Source organism: Littorina saxatilis, linkage group LG4, assembly GCF_037325665.1.
Source record: "Littorina saxatilis isolate snail1 linkage group LG4, US_GU_Lsax_2.0, whole genome shotgun sequence".
Taxonomy (NCBI): domain Eukaryota; kingdom Metazoa; phylum Mollusca; class Gastropoda; order Littorinimorpha; family Littorinidae; genus Littorina; species Littorina saxatilis.
In genome coordinates, this window is record NC_090248.1 from 19669238 (window position 1) to 19680115 (window position 10878).

Consider the following 10878-nt stretch of genomic DNA (forward strand, 5'->3'; position numbering starts at 1 on the left):
GTGATAACATTTTTAATAACATTATAACATTATGTGTGTGTGTGTGTGTGTGTTTGTGTGTGTGTGTGTGTGTGTATGTGTGTGTGTGTGTGTGTTTGTGTCTGCAAACTCACCAAAGTGGTGTGAGGAACTCTCGCTTGAAATCAGCAGGCCACACAGCAGAAACGTGTGAAAAATCAGCTTTGATGCCATGGTTTCCATGCCGCGAGTTCAGCTGCAAATGCACACAATGACCTGAATTAAACCATTGAAGCTATGCACTAAAGCTGTGGTTCTTCGAGCTGTACTGCATGTGTATCTTATAAAGCTGTCTTGGGACAATATTTGCCGGTGTGTTTTCCTGTTATGCTCTTTCTGACCGTTGCGCAGGCGAAGCCGATTATTTCGGGCTGGTGTTATTATAACCTTGGGCCAACTCACGCTGATGTAGCTGAATTTGATTCTGAAGATGACTTGAGTGTACTTCAGCACTCTCTTACACGAGCATCAAAGGGACAACAGTGCTCTCCCAACGCCAACTGGGAAGTACTTCCAATTGACGAATAGGAAGGCTCGATGGAGGAACCGTTTTAAAAAAAACAGCAGTTACACAATTCTGTGAGATGTTTTCGACGAGTAATCAGCTACAGATGAATACAATCACTGTTGTACTTCAAGTGCGTACTCCAGAAAGACCACCAAAGCTACCCAGAATCGAACTAGGAAGTTGTAACGATCGACACAAACAAGGCACAAGCGGACTACACACTGATAGTGTGTTATCCTGACTGGGAGAGCTTATGAAGGCGTCTATTTAAAGGTGCATATGTTACGGCAAATGAACAGAGATCCCGATTTTATTTTGCTCTTTATTGAAACACATCATTACAACGATTTAAATTCGAAGTCATGTTTGTTTTAAAACCGAAAAGAAAATTACATTTCGAAAAGTAGACTTTGGTTCTAATGATAACTCTGTAATCGCTGAATCTCTTGTTTTTATTTCTAACTAAGGAACCATGTACATATTCCCACCAAGAACAATATTGCACGATACGAAAAACATTTAGCATGCTCACCAAGATGTAGAGATTCGACAAATGGATCGAGACATCTCTCTTGGTAGACAATAAATGTTAACATTTCAGGATAGTACTATAATATATTATTACCAATTCAGTGCCCCATATGGCTTTTTGACCAATCAGGACGGATTCTAGGTGACCTGTTAAATGTTATAACGTTCAGGCAGGGACCCTTTTTGTATATCAAGCTAAAAATTGACAAAACAAAGTAAAAATGTAAATCAACAATATCAGCGTGATTTATTCTACAGAATGACACTTCAAATGCTGTCAGATAATACTATCTTTATCTAAAAAAAATACCGATAAGCGAGTTTTGTCGGTGGGTGCTTTACGGCACAGCAAGGTACCGCCCATCCTATGAGTGTGAAATGCTGACCCGCTCACTTGAAATCTAAATTACCTAAGTTCGGAAAATCAAGTGAAATTGCGTCACTCGCGTTACGTCAAATGTATCTTTACGTCATTTCCCATCCGTCTTGAGTCGGTTCTAAATCTGTCGCTCTCTATTCAACAAGAAAAAGCGAAGCAACCGAAACGCATGTTCAACATGGTTTATCTTGTGAGATTGTTGTGTGTCAAACGCATTTGATCTGTGAATATTCATCACGTCAGGAGTATTACTCTGATTGGCTGACCCAGGTCACGAGAATTCTTTGACTGACAGGCATAATCAGGTAGGAGCGCTCCAGTTCCCATTGCGGCTGTTCTGTCTAATTCGCGGGGTCGCTTCGAAATTTGTTTTGGTCGAATTAAACGGTAATAAAACCGTTATTTCTAATATGCGGACTGTTAGCAAATGACAACAGTCATGTCTCACAAACGATATCAGCATTCGCCTAAAAGGCTCATGCTTGATATCTTTTTTCTCGACATGCCTTGTTATCATTTGCTAACAGTCAGCATATTAGAAATAACTCATACTAACAATGGGCAACATTAACCTGAAATACATCAAAGAGCAGTTGATATGATGAAGTCACGTCGATATGTTAACATACTCCGAGATTAAATGTGCAAAGTCATCGTGAACATTGTAACTCAGTAGTACAGAAGCCAAACGAGGAAATAGAATACTACAGATGGAAACAAACCCAATCGATATTTTTATTTCATTAAGCTTGTTCGGGGAGCATAATTTGATCAGTTTATGCAGACGTTCTGAAGGTGTGATTTGCCTTTCTTTGACACATTAGGTAATTGGAAACTAAAGTAGGTACGCTGATAGGAACATTATCTTCTTGCTCACATATCAATATTTTTGCTCAAATCTTAGAAACACTATTTTTTTTATATATAAATATTGCGAAATTACGCATACTCTTACACACCTACACACCCATACAAACACACACACACACACACACACACACACACACACACACACACACACACACACACACACACACACACAAACACACACACACCTTTATCTTTTTTCTGGCAACAGTCTGTTCGAAGTAAAGCCTCGAGTCCTTTGAATGTGCATATTATTATGCATGAACACACCCAAACACATACACACCCTTTTGTGGGTGCAAATCAACATTCAGTGCGACGAAAGGCCAGACGAATCCTTTCAGCCAATGTTGCATTCACGGGTATGTTTTTACGGCTTGTGTCATGTGTGTGTTAGTAAAATAAACAAGATATTGGCGCTTTGAAATCGTTCAAACTAAAATTCGCCGACAGCAGTGATAAACACAAAGCTGGTACGCCCGGGTGACGGAAGATTATAGGATTTATTGGTGGACTGAATTGAATAGTCATGTGAGTTGTTTTCCATACCGTTTATACAATATTCATAAAGACTGGCTGAAAGACTGACAGACAGGCAGGCAGACAGACAGACCGGCAGAATTAATGATACACAGATAAACAGATAGTTATACTGAATGAAAGATAGACACACAACAACGCATTGACAAACAAACATATGAACATACAAGTATACAGAGAGAAAGATCGATAGATCTATAGCTATACAGACAGACAGACAGAAAGAAAGAAAGACAGAAAGACAGAAAGACAGACAGACAGACAGAAAGACAGAAAGACAGACACTTAAATATACTGTGTATTGTTGCTGTAATGAAGAGTATTATATTGAAGATTGATTGAAAGGCGCTTAAAACTATTTTAGGATTTGCGCCATATCAATACCCTTATTATTATTATTATTATTATTATTATTATTATTATTTAAGTTATTGAGACATCCCAGTGCACTAAGGGATTTATAGAGCAAATCGAGAAAATTCATTATTGAACGAAGCGCATAGCGCTGAGTTCAATAATTATTTTCGAGATTTGCTCTATAAATCCCTTAGTGCACTGGGATTGTTTCAATAACGATATTGTCAGTACCGCCATAGAAAAAAGAAGATTCCTAACGCACATTTTGCAATGCGCATTTGAATAGGCATAACTGTGTGGTCAGGTCGTGCACAGTAAAGATCTACTTTTGTGTGGGGTGTCTCAAGTGTGTCGTGCTTTCGTCACACGCATTTTAATTTCTGTTGGTAAATTCCAGTGTAGCCTTAATCTGAACAGTGATGATCTTTCAGAGAGACCTCATTTGAACTCGGAGAAAGGCTCTTCATTATTTGCGATTCGAAACCTCCAGTCGAGCTTCGACGGATTGACTATGCGGAGTGACTCCCCTTGAATTGACTCAAAGCGGGACTCGACGGTTCGCACATTTTCAAAACAAATGTGGCATATTTCTCGTGTTCTATGATCTATCTTCACTCATCGGGGAGTCTGATACTAAATATGAACGGTAAGAATGCTCTGAACCCTACACGTATTATATCCCCATCGTTTTTTCGTTCACATTTGCCCAACATGTTAATTTGCTGAGCGGGGTTAATGTCGTCTGCTAGGCTACCTGTCAACCTGGGCAATGGAACGACTGCAGTCTGCACTGAGTCTGTACGCATAAGGCAGGCTGCTAATAAATCTTATATATGGTAAGAACGTTCTGAACCTTACACGTTTTCGATTACGATTGTTCTTGCTTTGAAATAATAATTCTGAAACCATTCATTTACTGAACTGATGTAGTCGTATTTCTGTGTTGTCTGCTACAGAGTCGATCGAGTCAGTCTTCCAAACTGGTCTTGCTGGTACGTTATCGGAATAACACTTGTGTTTTCTGTTAGCCGCTGGGAATTGTATACTAACTCATCATTTGGTAATGTGGATGATAAGCTACATGCCACTAACACGGCATATGAGAAGAATCTATGCAAGTCGGCGAAAATTAGATGAAACACAGCGGCTTCCATTTTTTTAGATCACTGGCACTGGCACAGGCACATGCAATCTGTCAGAAAAAAAACCCACTTCTGCTTTAATTGAGAAGCAGGGAATTTATGGTCATTTGGTATTGTGGAGAATATAAGCTACATGTCATTAATTAATTCTGAGGATGAGAGCACAGTCTTGCTTAGGCAAAGGGCGCAAGAATACGCTCTGTGGAAAAGTTAGCGCACTCCAAGAGTGCGCTAACAGTTTTAGCGCATCGCCATTAGCCAATCAACTGGTTCACATCAGTCATGTGACACCAGTACTTACTGACAATTATTATTATTATTATTATTATCCAAGCGGAGCGCGGGCGAAGCCCGCGCGTAGCGAGGTAGTTTTTTTTTTCATCTCCCAGCACTGAAATTTTTTTTGCCAAGTGGTGTCTGTCTGTGAACATTGTTCTAGAATTCATCTTTTAGCACAATATTAGCGACACTGTTTGGACAATTCTATTAAAATTAGGCGTACAAACTGATTTTGTTTCGGGGAATCCTCTCAGAGGATCAGAATTTTCATATAATATCATCGGAAGCTGTTACAACGGGAAAATGTGAAACTTTTGTCACTTTTTAACATGGAATTTCATCTTTGAGCGTTTCAAGCGGACTTTAATAAAATAGTTATTTGCGAATTAAGCAGCGGAAGACACTCACCGGTTCAACATGTGTATGGTCATTAAACCTCAAAACATTTCAGTAAGTGGTTTAGACAAACACCTCCGACATGTGAGGGTGACTGGTTTGTAGCTGAAGAGTTTTTTTCTAAAGTGTGTTCTAAATACAAATGACGTACTGGTAATGATGTAATGAGTTGTTCTAATCTTGTTCTTGGAACTCTTGCTGTTCCAAGCTTGTTCTTAGCAAGTCTTGGTGACGAGAACAAAGACTATCAATGAAATCTTTAGAAATAACCTCTGACAACGACGACGATGACGACGACGACGACGATAACAACAACAACAACAAATGACATCGACGACGACGACGACAACAACAACAACAACAACAACAACAAAAACAACAACACGAGAACAACAACAATCACGACAACGAACATGACAACAACAACACCAACAACTACGACGACAACTACAACGACTGGGTTATGATGACATCACCAATGATTTATCAAATGTTCAGTGTCAAGGCTGTTAAAAAATCGTTAAATCCTATTTCTTCACTGATTCTTATGAAATTTTAAAGGTAGGTTTGTTGTCCCCAACTTATTTTCACTCCATACTTTTCCAGAAGAAAAACATAATTTTGGCAGTTAAAAACCGTTAAATTTCAATTCTTCACCGATATTTATGAAATTTTGTGGGTAGGTTCGTTGTCCCCAACTGATTTTCACTCTATACTTTTCCAGAAGAAAGACATAATTTTGGCAGTTAAAAAACGTTAAATTTCAATTCTTCACCTATCTTTATGAAATTTAGTGGGTGGGTCCGTTGTCCCAAACTGAATTTTAAGACATACTTTTCCAGACAAAAAACCTTATTTTTGGCAGTTAAAAACCGTTAAATCTCAATTCTTCATCGATATTTATGAAATTTTGTGGGTAGGTTCGTTGTCCCCAACTGATTTTCACTCCATACTTTTCCAGAAGAAAAACATAATTTTGGCAGTTAAAAACCGTTACATTTAAATTTTCACCTATCTTTATGAAATTTAGTGGGTGGGTCCGTTGTCCCAAACTGAATTTCAAGACAAACTATTCCAGTCAAAAAAACTTATTTTTGGCAGTTAAAAACCGTTAAGTCTCAATTCTACACCGATATTTATGACATTTTGTGGGTAGGTTTGTTGTCAGATTTGACATGATGGCAGAATTGAAAGTGTGAGATATCCTGATGTTTCACAATTTATGCTGCATAATTCAGCCCCATAGGCGCTTGAATTTTAGGTGGAGTTGGGTTTTTTTTCAGCCCAAACCAGTAACCCCCACATGGTTTTCATGTCCCTTTCTGAGAGACTTCAAGAAGTTTCAATTTGACGTCATGATTAGCCTGCCGCATTAGCAAGTATGAAAACACGTCATCGATGACACATTTTAAGACAGAGAGAGAGAGAGAGAGAGAGAGAGAGAGAGAGAGAGAGAGAGAGAGAGAGAGAGAGAGAGAGAGAGAGAGAATCATGTACACACAGATGGACGACTTCGCTTGGGGTATGTACTGCCCGGCAGTACACATCTACTTTATTAATATGTATTGTTATTATGTTATTATCCAAGCGGAGCGCGGGCGAAGCCCGCGCGTAGCGAGGTAGTTTTTTTTTTCATCTCCCAGCACTGAAAATTTTTTTGCCAAGTGGTGTCTGTCTGTGAACATTGTTCTAGAATTCATCTTTTAGCACAATATTAGCGACACTGTTTGGACAATTCTATTAAAATTAGGCGTACAAACTGATTTTGTTTCGGGGAATCCTCTCAGAGGATCAGAATTTTCATATAATATCATCGGAAGCTGTTACAACGGGAAAATGTGAAACTTTTCTCACTTTTTAACATGGAATTTCATCTTTGAGCGTTTCAAGCGGACTTTAATAAAATAGTTATTTGCGAATTAAGCAGCGGAAGACACTCACCGGTTCAACATGTGTATGGTCATTAAACCTCAAAACATTTCAGTAAGTGGTTTAGACAAACACCTCCGACATGTGAGGGTGACTGGTTTGTAGCTGAAGAGTTTTTTTCTAAAGTGTGTTCTAAATACAAATGACGTACTGGTAATGATGTAATGAGTTGTTCTAATCTTCTTCTTGGAACTCTTGCTGTTCCAAGCTTGTTCTTAGCAAGTCTTGGTGACGAGAACAAAGACTATCAATGAAATCTTTAGAAATAACCTCTGACAACGGCTACGATGACGACGACGACGACGATAACAACAACAACAACAAATGACATCGACGACGACGACGACAACAACAACAACAACAACAACAACAACAACAACAACAACAAAAACAACAACACGAGAACAACAACAATCACGACAACGAACATGACAACAACAACACCAACAACTACGACGACAACTACAACGACTGGGTTATGATGACATCACCAATGATTTAAAGGCCGTTAAAAAATCGTTAAATCCTATTTCTTCACTGATTCTTATGAAATTTTAAAGGTAGGTTTGTTGTCCCCAACTTATTTTCACTCCATACTTTTCCAGAAGAAAAACATAATTTTGGCGGTTAAAAACCGTTAAAATTCAATTCTTCACCGATATTTATGAAATGTTGTGGGTAGGTTCGTTGTCCCCAACTGATTTTCACTCTATACTTTTCCAGAAGAAAGACATAATTTTGGCAGTTAAAAAACGTTAAATTTCAATTCTTCACCTATCTTTATGAAATTTAGTGGGTGGGTCCGTTGTCCCAAACTGAATTTTAAGACATACTTTTCCAGACAAAAAACCTTATTTTTGGCAGTTAAAAACCGTTAAATCTCAATTCTTCATCGATATTTATGAAATTTTGTGGGTAGGTTCGTTGTCCCCAACTGATTTTCACTCCATACTTTTCCAGAAGAAAAACATAATTTTGGCAGTTAAAAACCGTTACATTTAAATTTTCACCTATCTTTATGAAATTTAGTGGGTGGGTCCGTTGTCCCAAACTGAATTTCAAGACAAACTATTCCAGTCAAAAAAACTTATTTTTGGCAGTTAAAAACCGTTAAGTCTCAATTCTACACCGATATTTATGACATTTTGTGGGTAGGTTTGTTGTCAGATTTGACATGATGGCAGAATTGAAAGTGTGAGATATCCTGATGTTTCACAATTTATGCTGCATAATTCAGCCCCATAGGCGCTTGAATTTTAGGTGGAGTTGGGTTTTTTTTCAGCCCAAACCAGTAACCCCCACATGGTTTTCATGTCCCTTTCTGAGAGACTTCAAGAAGTTTCAATTTGACGTCATGATTAGCCTGCCGCATTAGCAAGTATGAAAACACGTCATCGATGACACATTTTAAGACAGAGAGAGAGAGAGAGAGAATCATGTACACACAGATGGACGACTTCGCTTGGGGTATGTACTGCCCGGCAGTACACATCTACTTTATTATTATTATTATTATTTAAGTTATTGAGACATCCCAGTGCACTAAGGGATTTATAGAGCAAATCGAGAAAATTCATTATTGAACGAAGCGCATAGCGCTGAGTTCAGAAATTATTTTTGGAGATTTGCTCTATAAATCCCTTAGTGCACTGGGATTGTTTCAATAACGATATTGTCAGTACCGCCAGAGAAAAAAGAAGATTCAAAACTCACATTTTGCTACGCGCATTTGGATAGGCATAACTGTGTGGTCAGGTCGTGTAAGATCTACTTTTGTGTGGGCTGTCTCAAGTGTGTCGTGCTTTCGTCACACGCAAACTCTTGTGTTAATTTCTGTTGGTAAATTCCAGTGTAGCGTTAAGCGAAAAAGTGATCTTTTATAGAAACCTCATTTGAACTCTGAGAAAGGACTGTGCTCTTAGTTATTTGCGATTCGAAACCTCCAGTCGAGCTTCGACGGATTGACTGTGCAGAGTGCGTGTGTGTGTGTGTATGCGTGTGTTGTGTGTGTGTGTGTGCGTGTGTGTGTGTGTGTGTGTGCGTATGCGTGTGTTGTGTGTGTGTGTGTGTGTGTGTGTTGTGTGTGTGTGTGTGTGTGTACTTTAAGTAGTACGGACGTGTATTTCAATACCGTAACGGAACTTTCAATCTTAAGATAGTTGCGCCTTATTTCGTAAAGTATATTCAAAATACCTGCTTTCTACTGTCTTTGGTGATTTGCATATCCTTCAAATCCCCTCAGATTTCACTTGCGAGCTGTGCACAATCAGTTCGATCAATGCGGCCAGGAGTTTATATATTTTATAACAAATGGTTTTAATAACTTAAAATGTTGCGCGTTAAACACTTTATTATTAGTACTCTACATTGGTGAGACCGAAAGAACCCTCTCTACCCGCTTCACCGAACATCTGGCAGATATTCGGCATCGCCACTGTATCGCCATTGGTCTGTTGCCCAACATTTCAACAGCAGTAACCACACCTCCCTGGATGCACGTGTGAAAGGTGTCTGGCAAATGTACAGCACCTCCACAGACAGAAAACAAGTAGAGTCGAATTTCATTTTATCCCTGGGCACATCCACACCTGACGGTTTGAATGCGAAAATGTGATGTACTTGTATTCCCCAAACATACTGTGGATTTACGGTACGTGTGTGTGTGTATTTGTATTTGTGTGTGTGTTGTGTGTGTGTTTCTTTCTGTGTATGTTTATGTGTTTTGTGTGTGTGTGTGTGTGTGTGTGTGTGTGTGTGTGTGTGTGTGTGTGTGCGTGCGTGCAGGTGTTTTTTCTCTCTTTTCATTTTTTTTTTTTTTTTTTTTTTAATTTCTCCCCCTTTCTCCCCCCCCCCCCCCCTTTATGAGTGTGTATTACTTTTAGTCTGTATGCCTGTGCCCTTGACATCATCCAACCACTTCTCTCCCCTTTCATTCATTTCCGTTCCTAGAGTTCCTTCCCCTTTTTGCGCGTTTCCCCCCCATTTTCTTTCAAACCCTGTTCGTTCCGTGTTGCGTCTGCTTTTTGTTGTCTTTTGTGTTCTTTTCCTGATGAAGCTTCCAGAAGCGAAAATTCGTAATCGTCTTGTGTCGTCTTTGTATCGGTGAGTACAGTAATCCTTTGGTTTTTTAACTTTTCTTTTTAGTTTTTTCCTGATAAAGCAAACCTTGAACTAACAGAAAACATGTATGTTAAAATAGCCTAACCACTTTGAAATACGACCTCAGGTGTATACTCCAGCCTTAAAAGACTTTCGATAGCTTATTATTCTCCCGAACATGTTCTGGTTATTTGGGGTGTGCAGTGCTGTTTTCCTTTTGTTGTAGCAAATCAGGAGTTCCGGTTGCAAACAAAAATTCAAGTTTGCTTCATCGCCTCTGTCGTGTATCGACCACTTCTTAGTCGCAGTTGTTGCTCCACTGCTGTCTTGTTCAGTCATGCAGGTGGCGGGGAGTAGCAACCAACCTGTTATCGCAATCAAAGAAATACCGCGAGTATTTTGTCACAGGTTAGCGATTGGTGTTAGCGGTAGAGACAAAGGCCCACGTGTCACGAAAGAGAAAGGTGTTGCGAGGATGTTTTGTTGAGGAAGATGAGAGGGGGTTGAGTGACCGTCAAAGTCATAATGCGATCAGCTAAGACAATAAAATGGGCATGGCCCATACTTAGACTTCATGGTCACTTGCACGTGTCAGCCGCCCTGAAAAGAGAGTGGTTATGGCAGGGGTGCCGAAAAAGAGACGACACCGTGGATACGGTGGACTATTCTTTAATGTGAAGTGTGTTTGAGTATAGAATTGAGAGGGTATGCTTTCTCCCAGTTTCGAGAGTAAAACGAAACAAGTCACGTAAAGCGATATAAACACATTTAGTCAAGATGAACACCACAAACCAATCATCGCGGAGACTACATTCAGATAGTCTCGGCTAAAC

The 10878-nt window shown here is 39.3% G+C and overlaps 2 protein-coding genes across 2 annotated transcripts in view; one reads left to right on the forward strand and one right to left on the reverse strand.

The window, feature by feature from the left end:
- The window catches only part of LOC138964185 (receptor-type tyrosine-protein phosphatase epsilon-like), an 87010-nt gene extending 86252 nt beyond the window's left edge, over window positions 1-758 (reverse strand). Inside the window, exons 1-2 of the mRNA XM_070336078.1 lie at window positions 421-758; window positions 114-214 (exon numbers count right to left, since the gene is read on the reverse strand). Of these exons, the coding sequence (XP_070192179.1) occupies window positions 114-201 (88 nt within the window). The 5' untranslated portion in view covers window positions 202-214; window positions 421-758. The remainder of the gene's footprint in view (window positions 1-113; window positions 215-420) is intronic.
- Window positions 1-10878, forward strand: part of LOC138964184 (receptor-type tyrosine-protein phosphatase mu-like) — a gene marked incomplete in the record, with an annotated part of 322563 nt that overhangs the window by 175107 nt on the left and 136578 nt on the right.